This window comes from Clinocottus analis, unplaced genomic scaffold (genome assembly GCF_023055335.1).
Source record: "Clinocottus analis isolate CAN_PGR_092001 unplaced genomic scaffold, fCliAna1.0.p SCAF_4, whole genome shotgun sequence".
In the NCBI taxonomy this organism is placed as follows: domain Eukaryota; kingdom Metazoa; phylum Chordata; class Actinopteri; order Perciformes; family Cottidae; genus Clinocottus; species Clinocottus analis.
Genome location: NW_027176153.1, coordinates 3,361,590 through 3,380,855, shown reverse-complemented (window position 1 = coordinate 3,380,855; position 19,266 = coordinate 3,361,590). Strand labels below are relative to the sequence as shown.

The 19,266-nt window shown below is 46.9% G+C and overlaps 1 protein-coding gene across 2 annotated transcripts in view; it reads right to left on the bottom strand.

The window, feature by feature from the left end:
* The window catches only part of nkain4 (sodium/potassium transporting ATPase interacting 4), a 48,266-nt gene extending 32,732 nt beyond the window's left edge, over positions 1 to 15,534 (bottom strand). The window contains exon 1 of one of the 2 annotated variants that reach the window (XM_068598641.1): positions 15,032 to 15,534. In XM_068598641.1, coding sequence (XP_068454742.1) covers positions 15,032 to 15,085 — 54 coding nt within the window. In that variant the 5' untranslated portion in view covers positions 15,086 to 15,534. The remainder of the gene's footprint in view (positions 1 to 15,031) is intronic. The other variant, XM_068598640.1, reaches the window with a different exon arrangement.
* Positions 15,535 to 19,266: the final 3,732 nt, after the last annotated feature.

Sequence of the window (19,266 nt, the reverse complement as noted above, 5' to 3'; positions counted from 1 at the left end):
ATTCTCTTCCATTCCCAGTGTGTGTGTGTATGTGTGTGTGTGTGTGTGTGTGTCTCAAGCGGCGATGTGTGTCGTGGTGTGTCGACATGTCATTTCCAGCCAAGCGCTTGAAGATGGATGAGGAAGGGAGGAATCTCGTCTCTGCCGCAATGATAAGAACGCACCATCGAGCACATTCACGCACACACACACGCACACACACACAGACACACACACACACACACAACACACACACACACACACACACACACAACACATGGCGGTGGCTGCTCCTCTTAATGTAATGGAAATGTTACCAGCAACCCGATGAGACATTGTGACAGGCGTGTGTGTGTGTGTCTGTGTGTGTGTGTGTGTGTGTGTGTGTGTGTGGCGGGTTGGGGGGTGATCAAATGCTGAGTGATAATTAAAGAGGAACTCCTTCGCTCAGACGGCAGACGAGGTGCGACCCGCGACTTCTGTGCCAAAACACGACCGTCCCAAAGAGTCGAGGAAGAGCTTCATCAACGCGGCGCTAACGCCTTCACGCTAACGCCTTCACGCTAACGCCTTCACGCTAACGGAGGAGGGGAAAAAAGAATAATGGGCGGTAAACAAAATTGAGATGGATGGAGAGAAGAAGAAAAAAATGATGGCTATAAAAAAAAACACCTGAGATAAATGGGCCAGATGAGAGAAAAAGGCAGAGAAAAAAATCCAAAGCTTGCACATGCTAACACGTAGCGACACGTGCTAACACGTAGCGACAGAGCTGCCGCCCTCTCCGTGACCTCAGTCTGGAGGGAAACGAGCAGAGTCGGACCGGTCGTACGTCTCCTGGTTCAGCTCTGGGTCACGGTCAAACACCCAGCGCCCAATGAGACCAGAGCGGGAGGACGAAGACGAGGACGAAGACGAGGACGAGGAGCAGATCAAGGGGTTGGCGAGCTAACAAGACCGACCTCCTCCATTTTCTTTTCTTTTTTCACACTATTAATCAGCTTTGTTTGGAGATAATTCCTCAGCGTTTCAAAGGAGAACGTGAGGCGTAAAGTGTTCCAATAATCGAGCGTCTGTGTGAGATCATGCTGCACGTGTTTAATGATGTTGATGAGGAAACAGACCACACGGCACCTGAAGACCGAAAGCTGTATTGTGTTTGTTTGCTTTAAATCCAAAGCAGAAGATGAGCACGAAGCTGTTTGCTAAAGTGTGTCTCCCACCACGGGGCATCAGAAAGAGGATAAGGTGCAGTTTATCTTCTCATCTTGAGCGCTCACAATGTCCTCTGGTAATCCTGCCGGGTGGGAGAGGGAGAAGGAACAAAAAACAAAAGAGAAGATTTCCAAAATCTGTTAAACAGCTTTGGTTCTGCGTGACTGCAAAAGAGGCTTCGGGGTCTGATCTGAGACGCACTCTGTATTGTTCTTTGTTTTCATTGTAATAATGAAAAAAAGAGCTCAATGTTGTGTTCACACCTTGTGTTTAGGGTCATTTGTGTTTATTGGTGGCACTCTGGCCCGGAGGCCTCGCAGGGGGAGGGGCTTACCTCCGTGTAGATATCCATCGCTTCATGAACCACGGTGGGATAAAGAAAACACACACACACACACACAGATTGTTGCTTTGCGGTTGTTCACAGACGAAGGAAACCAACGGCGTGGCGTCCGGGTTTATGACGTCATCCGTCATATGGTAAAAACTGATAACGAGGATGCCGAAGTGACCGCACGATGACGCTGATGCTGAAATTAAAAAAAAGAAAATCTGAATTCTGAAGTCTGTCCGCACGACGACAAGCTAACAGCTTTTAAAATGCTTGTTTTCTAAATGGAGTTTGGTGCTAAGCTACGCTAACTCTGCTCCATCGACACGCAACATAACGCAGCGTATGAATTTGGTACAAAACATTGCTTTTTCAACTATAGTTCATGGTTTATACACCAACATTTATACACAATATGAAGTACTGACCAACAGGCAGCTAACACGCATCTTTCTGATTTAACGTCAGTGACGAAGTAACTGTGAAATATCTTTTGTCTCCTTCCCTCTGGCTGTCTGACACTCACTATTGGTCACTATTATTCACACACACACACACACACACTCACACACACACACACACACACACACACACACACACACACACACACACACACACACACACCCCTGTGCAAGGCAACGGTCGTGCTAATGGTCATTAGCTTCATCCGTCCAACACGTAGATCCTGTGATGTATTCATTACACCCACAGACCTTTTCCCTGAAATATTTCCACCAGCCATTGAACTAACGGAGTGTACAGGCATGAAGGGTGTGTGTGTGTGTGTGTGTGTGTGTGTGTGCGGATGCTATCACGTTCACTGCTAACTCAATAATCCACCAAGATGACAACAATCAATCAGGGATAGAAAGGCCTCTGCCCACCCGGACGGACACACACACTCACACTCACTCTAACACACACTCACACAAACCCACACGGCACAATTAGCCCCACAATTCATAGGAAGCCGATTACTGGAGAGTGGGGTCCAATTGGATCAAAAGATACTGACGCTCTTCCAGGAAGAGAGAGCGGCTGCGTAGCGGCCCGTAAAAGCCTCCCGGCAGCGCAGATGACTCCCTGCAGGGCGACCGAATCTCTTAGTGTGTATTTTGTTTGTGTGTGTGTGTGTGTGTGTGTGTGTGTGTGTATGCGGAGAGGCATGTTGCCCACACATACCGCTCCTCCCACCATAAATACTGAGCAATTAGGGGGCGGCTGCGACAGCAGGATGCAACAAGCCCCTCGCTCACCTCCGCCGCCGCCCACCCTTTGTTTGTTTGCCCCCACCCTCCTCTCTCTCTCTCTCTCTTTCTCTCTCTCTCTCTCTCTTTCTCTCTCTCTTCTTTCATATGCTCATCCCTCCGTCTCCAGCTGCCCGAAAGCCATCAATTATTCCCACTTTGGGGGCGACGTGACACCAGATTACCAGCGAGCTTCTCGGTGTGCGTCCTCTCTCGGTTTCGAGCGGTCGAGCGGCGAGTGGACACGAGCTTTGAGCTCTATAAGCCCCCCAAAAAACTGAGAACATCAAAGTACCCCCTCTCTTAAAAAAAAACATTTCAATCATCACCACCTTCTTTAACATGCCGGGAAGGAGACGGAGAGGAAAGTAAAAAAAAAAAAAAAAGAGTGATAAGAGGATCAGAGCGAGCGCAGTGTCGGAGAAGGAAAACACGTTTGATCCTCATTATATCGGAAGCAATTACGATGTGCATGGTGTGCTCGAGATAAGTGGATGAAAAAAGCGTTTTCGGCTAAGCCGAGGCATCCGACTGGGAGCCAAACATGTGGGTTTGACACGTCGATGATGAGTAAAGTAAACCGTGTTTGTCACAAGTTAGTGAGGCGCCGGAGCGCAGGACGTAACTTCTGACGAGGCGTCGAAAAAAAGGCCTTTACTTCACGTGGAATATTAAAACCAACGATCCACGCCGGCCGCGATGCCGGTCCGTGACACGACGCGGCACTTTCTCGAGAAAAGATTTGAATTGAGCGGCGTGCCGTTGACCCAGAGCGGCGTCCGGCAGGCTGTCCGAGGTAAACGGCTACGTCGACTCGGCTTCCTTTTTTTCAGCGAGGGGCTTTTATTGTGAAGGGGGGAAAAGATAGGAGTGTATGTGGCCTGCGCTGCTTTTGTCGAGGTTGGAAGGAGGAAAAAAAGATGGTCTCTAAGTCTGTTTGTTGTGCTGGTTTTAAATATTTATGAATTCATAGTCACGTTCTGTATGAAAGTACTCCTGACAAAAAAAAAATATTGCAGAAAATGGTATCGTCGTGCAAATTAATGGCATGGAAATAAAAACCCAGCTGCTTCAGGTTTGTGTGTGAGTGTCTATTAAAGAAATGACTGATTTGTCTGACGTTACGTGGCAAAACTTCCCCTAGCCCCCGATGCTAACAATGCTACGTGCTAGACTAACGGTTCTTCTTCTGGTCTGATCGGTGACGAGCGCCGACATCTGCTTCATTCGGTGTCTCAGCGGTTTTTCTTTTTCGCCGCAGGGCTCAGCGTGTTTCTCGACATCCCCTGCGGCCTTAACACGCCGGCCAATGGGAGCGAGAGGACTTGGTGTAAACCAGCGTGCGGTGCTGATGACACACACACACACACACGCACACACACACCCAACAGCAAAAAGGATGGAGGTGAGCGGTGACCCTCTCGTGTTCACAGCGCTCCACCGTAGCCTCCAGGAACTATAAATCACATCAGTGTTTTCTGCACATCTGTGTGTGAAATGTCCTCTGATGTCATGTTGCTGAATGTGTCATGTGTCTGGTTGTGTGTGTGTGTGTGTGTGTGTGTGTGTGTGCCCGTTTAGTGTGACTTTGGGCTGCGTGAGTCAGTCTCCTCCACAAAGACAAAGAAAAACATCGAAGAGGAGACTTGAGTTGGGATTGACATGTTTTCTGCTGGTGTGTGTGTGTTTTTTTTTAGAGTAATGCGTCGTCTTTTGCGCATTAGCTAATGAGGCCGAGGGCAAAACATGGCACGTTATAAAAAAAGCCAGCCAGCCCCTTCACTGTCTTCATCTTCACGCAGGTTCGACATAAAACTCTTGTTCATGAGTTCCCTCGCGGGAATGTAAATTACTGAGCAGTAACTCCTCTGAGTGTGCAGCTCTGTAAATCAGTGTGAGGGACTCGGCAGATGGTTAACAGGATAGAAAATATGAAAAAACATATTTTTCACTGTTTAATTCTTTTGACTTCCTTCTTTGCATGTTTTCCTTGTGCAGTACTTGAGGTATACGCCTCTCCGTGGGTCTAAAAGGATCCAAGGTGAAGCAAAGAGGAGGAGGAGGAGGAGGAGGAGGAGGGGATCTACTTTGGATGACCTGGTGTCAATCTGTAGAAAAAGGTCTTCATGGGTTCGCGTGCCCTTCGAGCAGAGACCTGACCTGAGATCAGAGTCAAACAGGGTTGATGTTAAACTCAATTACACTCTAAGCGGGTCACTCGGGGTCTGGTTTTACTGCCGTGGCTCTTGGATCTAATACGTGGGTGGACCTGAAGGGGTCAGAGAGTAATCGGTATCAGCTCCGATCACGACAAGCAAACATCTAAGGAGCCTTTTTAGTGGCCAAAGTGAAAGATTTATGCTACTGGAGGCAGCGTTGGTAATCGTCTTCTTACATTTGTTTTATATTAGCAGTGAAAATGTATAAAAATGCTTGGACAAAAAACAATAAAGACTGCTATATTTCGCAGCTTTTTGGAGCTGTTCACTGCTTTTATTGGAAAATAATGAAATAACAGTTGTATATTTTTTTATTTGACATTAAAGTGGTTAGAAAATGATTATTTCTATATCCATCTACCAGTTTGCCACATGAGGTTTGTATTGGTGTGAAGGAAGCAAGTGTTGTAACATTTTCTATTATTTTTTAGAAATTAGTCTTTAAAACGTATGAGTAAGTAATTAATTACATATGGGGTCAAACATTTTGGACCTGTTATGCTTTCCACAGGAACGTGAGCTGAAGTAGAGATCGGATGAACACCTCCATGCAGATTTCTTTTCACGGCGATCCAATATTCTCCCAAACAGCAGGGGGCAGTGCAGCAGAAACTCGACCGTGGCGTGGTTTCAGTTCGGTTTACGCCAAGTGGTTGGACAGAAGTTCATTTTGAAAAGACTGTTTGCATTTAACGCGCAGATTTTGACACGTGTTGCTCGACTTTTGTAGGAAAGCACACTAAAAGTTAGACGTCGTTGAGGATACTTTAACTGAAAAGTCGCGAGTACATATCGCTTGCAAGCCAAATGCATTGTGGACCGCCTCACTCACTAATCGACCAACACAACAGTCCACCACCACATGCAGTCGCTGTTGAATTAAACAAAAGGAAAAGCTGTTTGAGGGCAACGCACACACTCGCAGAACTAGGTGTTACTTTCAGTAACTACTACATCAAAACAACTAGTCTGTTCCAAAATCGAAACGAGTAGAACGACAGTCACAGACTCACACCATGAATCAGAAGCTGGCAGGCTTTCTTATTTTAATTTCATAATGTGCCGTGCTTCGCCCCGGCTTGTCTTTACTCTGTGACTCCCAGCAGGCAGTAAAGTACTTCTCAAAAACTTTCCCCAATCCAATTTTTCTACCTCTCGCCTGGGTAAAGTCATTATGCGCCAGTGCCTGCCTGGTCCTTGTGTAACTAATGGTGCCCATCTCGGCATGTGTGTGAGCGTAGCTGTGTGTGTGTGTGTGTGTGTGTGTGGCTTTCATTGTGTCCGTGAAGGGTTGGATAGATAGATAGCCCTCGGTGGTGCCTGGTCCAGCAGCGCTGAGACAGGGATTAAGAGGTAGGGTGCCTTCATAAGCCACTCTCCTCTCCACTGTTTGAAACACGGTCCGCGCAGCGCAACACGCAGCTAGCTGGACCCTTTGTGCTCCGCTGAGTCCCGTTTGTTTTAGGTAGCGGTGCTAACCAGACACCGAGGGAAGCTGCTCAAAGCGGCCCGAGTGTTTCCCGCAAGGTGGCCAATGAGAGCCGATGAATCAAAGAGCTCCTTTTCTAACATGAAATATGTTAAACTTCTGGAGCCCTGCGTGCTCATAACATGCTAATCTCTCAGCGCTATTGGGAACACGCGACGCACAAATCCGTTTCCCGGCTGAAAGAAACCGGATGAAAGGCGGCGCTTTGAACCGAGTACCCCTCTGGACTCTCGCGAACTACTTTAAAAAGTTTTGTTTTCTGCGCCGTGGTGTTCCCTCTGTTACCGCTGCTCCCTCTTTAAGATTGAGCGATAAGCGTCTTACGGACCGGACTTCAGACTTCTGTTCGGTTCAATGCAGCTGAGTGTTGGGTTCATTGAGGGGCTTCATCAGTCCAGCTGACCGACCGGCCTGTCAGTGGTTAAAAGTCAACTTCCTTTAAATCTCAACCTTTTTGCTATAACTTCACTTAACTTTTAGCCGTCACATGTGATTTTTTTCTCAGATAAGAGTGGAGATTTAATCAGTGTGCGAAATACGTGGTGACTCAGGGAGGTCCGAGACCTCTAAAACCACGAGACAATGAAAAAAAAAGATTCAAAATGCATTTCGCACACTGCCTACAGAACAAATAGTGTTTTGCAGGTCGCCCCTCATATACAAACGATGCTCACACGTCTGATGACATTATTTGTACTCGGCGAGAGAACTTTGATTTAACTTTCATCGCATTGATTCACATGAAAAAGCCACGGGCCTTTTTTTATTCTCGCCGGTCATTCGGACCCCGACAGCGAGGTCACAGGTGTGTTTTCTACTCGGCTGCTTTGGTTTTTTGGGGCCGCATGACGGTTATAGAGCCATCGCTCCCATCATCAGTCAACACGTCGAATGTCAAAATGTCATGACGTGAAAAAAGACTAAAACCCCCAAACAGTAGAAAGGGCTCAAGGGCAGCTTTCTATTTTTTGTCAGTACTATTTAAGACATCTAACCACACACCCTCTAGTTCATAAATTTAAATAATCCTCTTGATATTATTCTGCATGTGTCGCGATGTGACGTTAATGTGAGCTGCCGAGCCGCTCACAGATCAGAGAGGATAAAGCCTGCGTGTGTAAAAAAAAAAAAAGAACAAAAAAAGAACGTTAGCACGAATTCCACCGTTACGGGTAACGTTGACGTCTCGCTCTCCCTGGTCGTGTCGCTCGTGGCTAATCTTTTGTCCGAGGAAGAAGAAGAAAAAGAACCTTTTCCACCGTTAGTCCTTCAGTCTGAACCGCTTTCACGCCCAGTGTCTCAACACCCGACGAGCCGTCGTCTCGACTGCGCGATGAAGCGGAGGTTCGCCGCCGTGCAACCCAAATTCGCAGACGGCGACGGCGAACATCCCTTTGCTCTCGCGGCGGGTATCTCTTTGCTCTCTCTCTCTCTCCACTCTGCCGCCAGCCGGCATCACTTTTAAGTTTATCTGCAAAGGGTGGCGGCAACGTCGGGATTATCAGAGGCTCATTTAGATGGGTGGAAGAACGCGGCGGCAGTTGTGTGATTATTTATTTTATAGCCTCAACCCAAAAAGGGATTAATGTCACTTGGGAGGTTTTTGTCTTCATTTCCTACGGCTCCAAATTTACTTGTTTGTTGTGTGGGCATCATTTGGAAAATGAGAGATGAGACAGCAGAACCGCGACACGCACAGACACACACAGACACACACAGACACACACAGACACACACAGATACTTTGATTTCTCAGAGGGGATGACGAAAAAAGAATACAGCCGTGGATAAAACCCAAACACGGCAACAATAGCTGGATATGGTAGAGGTGAAACGTGAAGGAAACGAGAGCTTAAATGAGAAAGGTGGTAATATGTATGAGAAAAGATAGTAATATGTATCAGAAAGGTGGTAAATTGTACAACAAAGGTGGTAATATGTATGAGAAAAGATAGTAATATGTATAGAAAGGTGGTAATATGTACAAGAAAGGTGGTAATATGAATAAGAAAGGTGGTAATATGTACAAGAAAGGTAGTAATATATATAGAAAGGTGGTAATATGTACAACAAAGGTGGTAATATGTATGAGAAAAGATAGTAATATGTATAGAAAGGTGGTAATATGTACAAGAAAAGATGGTAATATGTACAAGAAAGGTGGTAATATGTATAAGAAAGGTGGTAATATGTACAAGAAAAGATAGTAATATGAATAAGAAAGGTGGTAATATGTATAAGAAAGGTGGTAATATGTATAGAAAGGTGGTAATATGTACAAAACTATACTTTGATTTCTCGGAGGGGATGACAGAAAAAGACATACAGCCGTGGATAAAACCCAAACGAGGCAACAATGGATAGATAGAGGGGAAAAGTGACGGAAAAGAGAGCTTCAACGAGTCAATCCTCGCTCCCCGCCGGCCTCCTCGTGTCCCACATCTAACAAAACTAAAACAAAAAACTGTCCAGGTTTCGCCCCAATTAACAAGTAGGGGAATCTCCCAGCAACAGAAGAGAGATTCTCTTCTCGAGTAAACACACGTGAAGAACGGCAAACAGCCGTCAGCGGTTTGCACCCTGCAGGCGCCGCTCGCCATAATTGAGTCGGTTACGTCGAATCTTTCTCATCACGACGCCATCGCTCCCGATCCATCATCCAGGAAGTAGCGAACGCCGCGTGCGTCGCCGCCGTCCGATCACACGGCAACAATTAGAGCGGAAAGCGTCCGCCGAGTCACCGGCCGCTTGTAAAACAAGGCCGAGAAGGCCCCCGCGGAAAAAAGAGAGAGGAATTTAAAAACAGGGCGGGTGGTTTTTTGAGTAAGACGAATCTCCGCTGAATGCGATCTGTCGGGATAGTCGTCCCAGCTGTGGCGCTCCCAAAGCAATTTATTTTTTCGATGGCGCACTATAACAGATGACACCGCTGGAACCGCTGGAATGGAAAGAGAGAAATGGGCTCGCAAATAGTTCTAGTTTTATCTCCATTATAGCTTAATATTGCAGCGCCGCTGATGTGGAACAAACACACACACACACACACACACACACACAATCCTCTGCACGGATGAGTGCACACACACACACACATGCACATGCACATGCGTTTGGCAGCCCAAGGTTTTCACTATAACCACATAATTAATGGTCTGTTAAATTGAAGACATTAAAAAATGGCGAACAGTTGTTAAAAAAAAAAAAAAAGCTCAAAAAAAAAAAAAAGGCCCAGCAGGGACACGGAGGAGATGGCTTTTTCTAAGAACACACGTATTATTACAAACCAAACAGCAAGGGCAGTGACTCACGACTCTGAGATTCGCAAGTAGCATAAAACGATGAGCAAAGGAAGTTAGTCTCAAGGAAACCACTCAGCTGGACTCCTACGTTGACATTTGGGTGGGTCTGTTATGGAGCCAGCTATCTGTGGAGTTGGATGTTTAAGGACTTTCCCTCCACGCGATCTGGAATCTGCATCCGACGCTCCCACGTGTCCGTTTGACAGCCCGTCGTTGTTGTTGTTGTTGTTGTTTTCTCCTGCAGGGCTCTCCAGCATCTCATTGACTACACATAGAGGTCTCTGTGCTAACGGAGGGAGGGGCAGACGGAGAGAGAACGTGAAAGAGTGGAGGGGGAAAAGGAAAAGCCAAACATAGAGATCCCGGGTCTCTCGGGTCACGCTCATAATTGGCCCAGAGTGAGCGGTCGAGCGATTCCTCCTCCTCTCTCTCTCTCCTCTCTCTCTCTCTCCTTCCCTCCACCTTTCCATCTGCATCTCCCCCTAAACCTCCAGTGTCTTTGGGCCCGCTGATAAATCAGCTTGTGATCAATAATTCAAGCACACTCCCGGCTAAAGGGGGGGATGTAAAAGAGAGAGAGAGATATAAAACAAAGCCTCCTTGTTGTGTCTTAAAGGCTATACTCGTGAGCGTGAACGTTCATCACACATTCAAGCGGCGTCTTCCCGGCGACCCCGGAGTGCTACCCATGATGCACCGGGCCTCCACGGGAAAAAGGGAGCGCCAGAAGTCTGCGCGGGTGCATTTATTATGCGGTCACCTTGCCGTCACGACCCGCGATGCACATTCTTTTTAAAAAATAAAAAAAAATAAAAATCTCGCTCCTTGTGGCTCAGACAGGACCGGCTCTGCAATCAACACAATTAAGGTCGAGACCACAATCAGCGCTGAAACACCAGGGGTCCGTTTTGACACGCACACACACACACACACACACACACACGCGCGCTGCAGTTAATTATGTCGACCTGCGTGACCTTCAGAAAGAACAGAGTGGGAGCCCGGAGACAGAGGGAGACGGGGGTTCAAGACCTTCGTTTCTGAAATCGCACAACCTGCTGAACCTCCGTCTCTCGCTCTGGGAAGACAAAACAAACGCGAACCCTCCGTTCAAAGGTCGGGGGGAATTAAAACACGTCCTGTCTTTTTGGGATTAGTGGAAGTGGTTCAGTTGAGTCACTTCTCACAACGTTTGACGGGTCTCAGCAGCAGCTTTGAATCAATATAAGTAGGTCCTAATAGAGAGGTGAAGCTCCGCCCCTTTTCCATTTGACCGCCACGCGGGATTATTTTAGAAAGCAAATTAAAGACATGCACGGTGCTCGACGGCATGAGACACATCTCACACACGATGCTGTCGATTTAAAAGATGATTGAGGTCCAGGGAGTTGCATTTTGTGGTAAAACCTTTTAAAAAACAGCCTATTTTTAGGCCTTTTCCTCAAAAATGTCTAAACTAAAAAGGGTGAATCTCTGCAGCCACTAGGGCTATTTGAATAAAATAATGACTCAACTAGTTAAATAAATGGTCCAGAAATGATGTGAAATTGCATAATCTTATGTTTTCTTCTGTAATAATGTTCTGCAGATATACAACAACATGCATGTAAGTGACAGGAGTCACTCCTCACCTGGTGTTGAGCCTCCGGGCCACCGTAGTAACGACCGGTTTGAAGTCAACAATGTACAGTCTTGACGTGCGACGGACCGTTTGATAGAGTTTGCCTTGTGGACTCTGGAGCGCTCTTAAATTTCACGACCCGCTCGACCTGCGCCGCGACCTATTGACCTCTCAGCTGACTGAGCCAATAAATACAACGGGCAAGAGGCCCGCTGGCGAGCCGCGCCGACTACGGCCACGCCCCCTTCCTCCACGGTCCAAATACGGTCACAAAACAAGATGGCGACCGAGAGACCGCCCGTTAGTCCACATCTGTCTTCAGTGAGCAAGTCTATAAGTTGTCTTCAAAACCCTAAACACACACACACAGACGCACACAGACGCACACAGACACACACAGACACTGCTTGGTTAACTCAGACGGGGATGCTTTGATAGACACCCCGAAGCCTCTCTATAGGCTCATGAATATTCAGCAGGACATTTGTTCGCGCTTCCAGAGAAGCGAACTGAGCGAGCAGTGGAAACGGGACGAAGAAGACGAGTTCTGATGACGCGGCGCCCGCCGAGGGGACGCCGCCGCTCCTTTGTGCGGGCGGCGCTCTTCAGGAGGAGGCGCTCTGCTTCTCTGCTGCGAAAGAAAAACTTTTCTTTTCTTTGAAGCTCTTTGGCTGAACTCGGTCTCGTCTGAGGCGTTCGCTGCAAAGCCGCCGCGTTCTCCGGGCGCCGGTGGGAGGTCTGACGGCGAGCGTGTTTTTGTTTGTTTTTGAGGATGAGGATGCACGACGTGGACGGCACAAACGAAGCCGCTGCTCGTTGCTCGTTGCCCGTTGCCCGTTGCTGGTGATCAGATAGAAGCCTCTTCCAGACTCTCTTCCTCCAGCTGCTCTTCACTTCCTTCGCTTCAAGGCCGCGATCGTTACGCAACGCAGAGGCCGATGTGCGGCGCACGCCCATGAAACGACGTCTTGGCCGTGTCTTAAGCCGTGTCTTCGGGGTCGTCTTCGTGGTGGTCTTCGTGGTGGTCTTCGGGGTTATCGTCTTCTTCGTCACCTTCTATGTCGCCTTCTTTGTCGCTGTCTACGTTGTCCTCATCTTCATCGCCTTTGCCGTCTTCACCTTCGTTGTCTTCACCTTTGTTGTCGTCTTCGTGGTCGTCTTCGTGGTCGTCTTCGTGGTCGTCTTCGTGGTCGTCTTCGTGGTCGTCTTCGTGGTCGTCTTCGTGTTCGTCTTTGTCGTTGTCTTTGTCGTCTTTTTTGTCGTTGTCTTTGTCTTCATCGTCGTTTTCGACGTCTTTTTCGGTGTCGTTTTCGTTTTTGGCGTCGTCTTTGTCGTGGCCGCCTTCATCGCCGCCTTCGTGGTCGCCGCCTTCGTGGTCGCCGTCTTCGTGGTCGCCGCCTTCATGGTCACCACCTTCATGGTCGCCGCCTTCGTGGCCGCCTTCGTCGTCGTCTTCGTTGTCGTCTTCGTCATCGTCGTTGTCTACGTCCTCATGTACGTTTTGTCGTTTACGTCTTTGTCGTCCGTCATCTTCGTCACATCATCATCGCGTCTCCGCCGCGTCTTCGTCTTTCTCAGCCCCCTCTCCTCCCGTAAAGACCGACGAAGAGGCCCTCTTCCTCATCAGTCACCGACAATCCTCGCCAGGGCGTCCCGTGCGTGGCGTCCAGTCAGAGCGAGCAGCGTTCCTCTCCAGTGAGGCCGAGGTCGTCCTGACCTCCTCCCAGTGGATCTTCAGGGCAACATCTTCCAAACAAAGAAATACAAACGAGCTCGCCGGTGTCTGGGAGTACAAACTACCCGTGAGACGGGCGCTCTGTGGGGCGGATGGAGGGGCTCCGGCCAGCAACCCGGCCCCGCTGCCTGGACCAGTGAGGCTGCAGAAGGGGGGGGGGGGGGTGTTGGATCGATACGGGCTCATTATCAGCTGCCTTCTGTCCCGGGGATGAGAGGAGAGACTCCCGCCGCTCGGCTCCGCGATTCAATTAAAGGCGCGACGGCCGAGATGCCAGAAAAGGTTTTGATCAAAGCGCTCCGGCCGGCCGATAACGCGCTCGCTTCACCGCCGGCTATTTTTACATCTGACGAGGAGAGTGTAGTTGTTTTGTTAATGGTAGTTTCACCCTGTAATGGACTGGGAATAACCTGGCTCATTGCCAATGCACTGGTCAGAGCCAGCGAGGGAGGAAGAGGAGGAGGAGGAGGAGGAGGAAGAGGGTGTTTGTGCTGCTCCACATGTATATTCATGCACATATGCACCTTTCCAAAGGGTCACGCAGGGTTCAACGCCACCCCTCTTTGCAGGGGTTAAACTCATCAGAAGTGTGTGTGTGTGTGTGTGTGTGTGTGTGTGTGTGTGTGTGTGTGTGTGTGTGTGTCTGCAGACAGGAAGTGTCAGGTCATCTAGAAAGAGTGCCAGGGGGAAATAATTCTGTTTCCAGGAGTCTTCTGGGACTTCTGGAGGCGTCCCGCTGACATAAACCTCTTAACCCGCCTCCTCTAATGAGGACGAGAGGTCCGAAAGACAGAAAGACAGACAGGAGGAAACAGGTGTGTCCCTCAAGGTGTGTTCAAAGCCCTCGATGGAGGGAACACACACACACACACACACATGCGCACACACACACACACATATATATGGTCGATGTTGTATTTCTCACTATTTCATGACTGACAGACGCACAAATGGCACCAATTTGGAACATGAATTTGGGAACATTGGAGAACCGGGCAGCAGGATGTTAGGGGGCGGGACAGGAAGTCACTTCAATGGCAGGAAAACAGAACTGAAATAAATAAAACAAAACAAAAACGCTCCACAAAATCTGATTTCCTCTGGAAAAAAAGCATTGAAACTAAAAAAGTTGTGTAGAAATAAACCTGTAACTCTGAGTGTGTGTGTGTGTGTCTGTGTGTGTGTGTGGGAGGGGGGGGGGGGCTGTTTAACAGTCATGACTGATATCAGCTGCCACTTCGCATCAAATCCCTTTGTCTTTATTTTGTGATTCAGTCGTGCGAGACTCGATATATCAGAACGTTCCCATCTGAGTCTTTTGTCTGGAGAAGATTTTATTGGTCCCTCGGCTGGTAAACACGACATTTACTCTTGAGGGGTGTGTGTGTGTGTGTGTGTGTGTGTGTGCGTTTTTAATACCCCCATAAATAACATTGTCACACCCCGTCAAGTAAACTCCACTCAGGGATAGTGGCAGCGAGGCAAGCTGGTCTGAGACAGCACAGTGAAATGTCACAGCTACACACACACACACACACACACACACACACACACACACACACACACACACACACACACACACACACACACACACACACACTTCACTGATCAGGAACTGAAGTGCTTTGTGGAATCCACACCAACACCCTCAAGAACACGACTCCTAACCCACGATGTGTGACGACACGATGAGAAGAAGAAGAAGAAGAAGAAGAAGAAGAAGAAGAAGAAGAAGAAGAAGAAGAAGAAGAAGAAGAAGAAGAAGAAGTTTAGAGATGTTGAACATGAACGCGCAGCTCGGTCTTGATCATTTAAACTTTACTGCATCAGCACGTGAAGGTGTAACGATGTAAACTTGTGTAACTCCTCCCACGAGGCGCGTGCACGTCAACTCACCAGCTGTAACGTGCACAGAAAGATGAGCGTGCACCTCCCGCTGCAGCAGCCCATCGTGTCCGAGGAGCGAGGACCGGACTCTGTAGTCCAGGAGAGAGGAGGACCGGACTCTGTAGTCCAGGAGAGAGGAGAACCGGACTCTGTAGTCCAGGAGAGAGGAGGACCGGACTCTGTAGTCCTAAAGAGGAGGACCGGACTCTGTAGTCCAGGAGAGAGGACCGGACTCTGTAGTCCTAAAGAGGAGGACCAGACTCTGTAGTCCTGGAGAGAGGACCGGACTCTGTAGTCCTGGAAAAAGGAGGACCGGACTCTGTAGTCCTGGAAAAAGGAGGACCAGACTCTGTAGTCCTGGAGAGAGGAGGACTTGGGGGGTAAAATCCGGGTCGGAGGATCTCTCCGCGCGCCAGAGACCAGACTCAGTCCTGATGCGAGCCCCGGCGTCCCATGCCTCCTCTGCTGGTCTGTTCCGGCGTCTCTTCGCCTCTCCGGCCCCCTGTTAAAAATATTCTACTACAAAAATTGCACACACACACACAAAGACGCACAGACACACACGCACACACACTCCGCGCTGAAGGATCGCGCTGGCTGCTGCGGGTCCCGCGCGTCTCCCTCTCGATCCTGCTGGCAGCCAGCGGACTGACTGCGAGACCGGGAGGGTGTGTGTGTGAGGAAGAGGAGGAGGAGGAGGAGGAGGAGGAGGAGGAGGAGGAGGAGGAGGAGGAGGAAGAGGAGGAGGTGTGGTGTTTGGATACGGCCGAGTGAGGGCGTCAACTCTGTGTGTGTGTGTGTGTGTGTGTGTGTGTGAGTGTGTGTGTGTGTGTGAGAGAGAGAGAGAGAGAGAGAGAGAGAGAGAGAGAGAGAGAGAGAGAGAGAGAGAGAGAGAGTTAAAAACAAATATTAGCAGAGGCAATTAATTGTCATGGCGACCGGATACGTTTCTATTAAGTCAAGTTAAAAAGGAATTAGAGTCACGAGCGAAGCGATGAAGTCGATTTCAGGCATTTATTAGTGTGTGTGTGTGTGTGTGTGTGTGTGTGTGTGTGTGTGTGTGTGTGTGTGTGTGTGTGTGTGTGTGTGTGTGTGTGTGTGTGTGTGTGTTCAAGATAATGTTCGCGTCTTACTTCTTTCATTTCTGCTTTAATGACTTTGCGGGTTAAACACGGAGGTCTGGCGCCCTCTGGCGGTGACGTCATGAGACGCAGTTCCACCAAGTAACAACACGCTGCTCCCTGTGACGTCACGAGAGAGTCAGAGATCCTACAAGCAACTTTCTCCTCCTTCTCCTCCTCTTCCTCCTCCTCTTCTTCTTCCTCCTCCTCTTCATCCTCCTCCTCCTCGTCCGCCTCCTCCTCTTCCTCCTCCTCTTCCTCCTCTCTCTTTCACTAACAGCTTGATAAATCTTTCAGGCGTCTGTGAGGGAACACTTCACATCCCATTTCATCACACACTCCTCTTCCTCCTCCTCCTCCTCTCCTCTGCCCGTCCACCTGCATCCCCGCCTCCTCTTCCTCCTCCTCTTCCTCCTCCTCTCCCCCTTCCATCCAAAAATAACCTCAGGGTATTTTTGGAAGCTGGTGAGCAGGAATTAGACGTTTTAAAGAAAAAACAACACTTCTTTCATCGTGAGAGCGAACAACCTGAAACAAGAAACACACACACACACACACACACACACACACACACACACACACACACACACACACACACACACACACTTCTCTGATGACTGATGTGTTTTTGCTCCATGAGCTGCTTTTACATTCCAGTCATATGTTCTTGTCTCATTCTTAGGCGTATGTGTTGTGTTGTGTTGTGTTGTGTGTCCTCTGTGCACAAACAGGTGATGGAGACGACAAAGTATCGCCTCTTCATCCTCCTCCTCCTCCTCTTCTTCTTCTTCTTCTTCTTCTTCTTCTTCTTCTTCTTCTTCTTCTTCTTCTTCTTCTTCTTCTTCTTCTTCTTCTTCTTCTTCTACTACTACTTCTTCTCCTCCTTCCTCCTCTTCCCTCTTCCTCCTCTTTCTTTCTCCTCCTCCTTTCTGCTTCTAGTATTTAACTGTGTAGGAGAACATGTAAATATACAAATCATACAACATTTTCTTTATTAAGATAATGGCTCCTAATACCAGATAATCCGTCTAATGAGTTCCTCTTCATCAGATGAGTTCTTCCTCTTCATCAGATGAGTTCTTCCTCTTCATCAGATGAGTTCTTCCTCTTCATCAGATGAGTTCTTCCTCTTCATCAGAAGAGGAGGTGAGAGAGGAGCTCGTGATGAGAGGAGCTGGTTGAAAGCGTTGGAGGAGGCGTTGACCTCTGAGTCACGTTGTTCAAGGTCAAGAAGACGCTGGTGTTGCTCCTCGTGTCCACATGAATGTTTTCATTCTGCTCTTTAACATCTGCCCTCAAATTACCTCCTTCTGTACACATTACTACCTTTATTGTACATATTACTACCTTTATTGTACATATTACTACCTTTATTGTACATATTACTACCTTTATTGTACACATTACTACCTTTATTGTACATATTACTACCTTTATTGTACATATTACTACCTTTATTGTACACATTACTACCTTTATTGTACACATTACTACCTTTATTGTACATATTACTACCTTTATTGTACACATTACTACCTTTATTGTACATATTACTACCTTTATTGTACACATTACTACCTTTATTGTACATATTACTACCTTTATTGTACATATTACTACCTTTATTGTACATATTACTACCTTTATTGTACATATTACTACCTTTATTGTACACATTGCTACCTTTATTGTACATATTACTACCTTTATTGTACATATTACTACCTTTATTGTACATATTACTACCTTTATTGTACACATTACTACCTTTATTGTACACATTACTACCTTTATTGTACATATTACTACCTTTATTGTACACATTACTACCTTTATTGTACACATTACTACCTTTATTGTACACATTACTACCTTTATTTTACACATTACTACCTTTATTGTACACATTACTACCTTTATTGTACACATTACTACCTTTATTGTACACATTACTACCTTTATTGTACACATTACTACCTTTATTGTACATATTATTACCTTTATTGTACACATTACTACCTTTATTGTACATATTACTACCTTTATTGTACACATTACTACCTTTATTTTACACATTACTACCTTTATTGTACACATTACTACCTTTATTGTACACATTACCACCTTTATTGTACATATTATTACCTTTATTGTACACATTACCACCTTTATTGTACATATTACTACCTTTATTGTACACATTACCACCTTTATTGTACATATTATTACCTTTATTGTACATATTACTACCTTTATTGTACACATTACTACCTTTATTGTACATATTACTACCTTTATTGTACACATTACCACCTTTATTGTACATATTACTACCTTTATTGTACACATTACCACCTTTATTGTACATATTATTACCTTTATTGTACACATTACCACCTTTATTGTACATATTACTACCTTTATTGTACACATTACCACCTTTATTGTACATATTACCACCTTTATTGTACACATTACTACCTTTATTGTACACATTACTACCTGTATTGTACATATTATTACCTTTATTGTACATATTACTACCTTTCTTGTACATATTACTACCTTTCTTGTACTTTTTCTCATTACAGTGCACTCTGCACAAATGGAAAATAAAAAACCTTGAACGGTGACATCAAAGAAAACGTCTTAATATCTGATGGAAATACACCAGTTTGCAATGATGCTGTTAAATGTCAGGACTATTGTGTGTGTGTGTGTGTGTCTGTGTGTGTGTGTGTGTGTGTGTGTGTGTGTGTGTGTGTGTGTGTGTGTGTGTGTGTGTGTGTGTGTGAGTGTGTGTGTGTGTAAAACATGAATCCAGTGAGATACATCAGTGACTGTCCTGCATGAAGCTCACTCATTCAGCACTGCATTTCTTATGAGCACATGTTTTCTGAATGTGTGCTATGAAAAAAAGTGTGTATGTGGGTCTGGGAGAGAGAGAGAGAGAGAGAGAGAGAGAGAGAGAGAGAGAGAGAGAGAGAGAGAGAGAGAGAGAGAGAGGGAGAGGGGGTCTGAAATAAGGTCACTGTTATAGTTCTATTAGAGGCCTTGATGGAAGTTCTCCTTGTGTTCCCATTTTACCCGACGCCTCCTTATCGACTCACTCTGTGTGTGTGT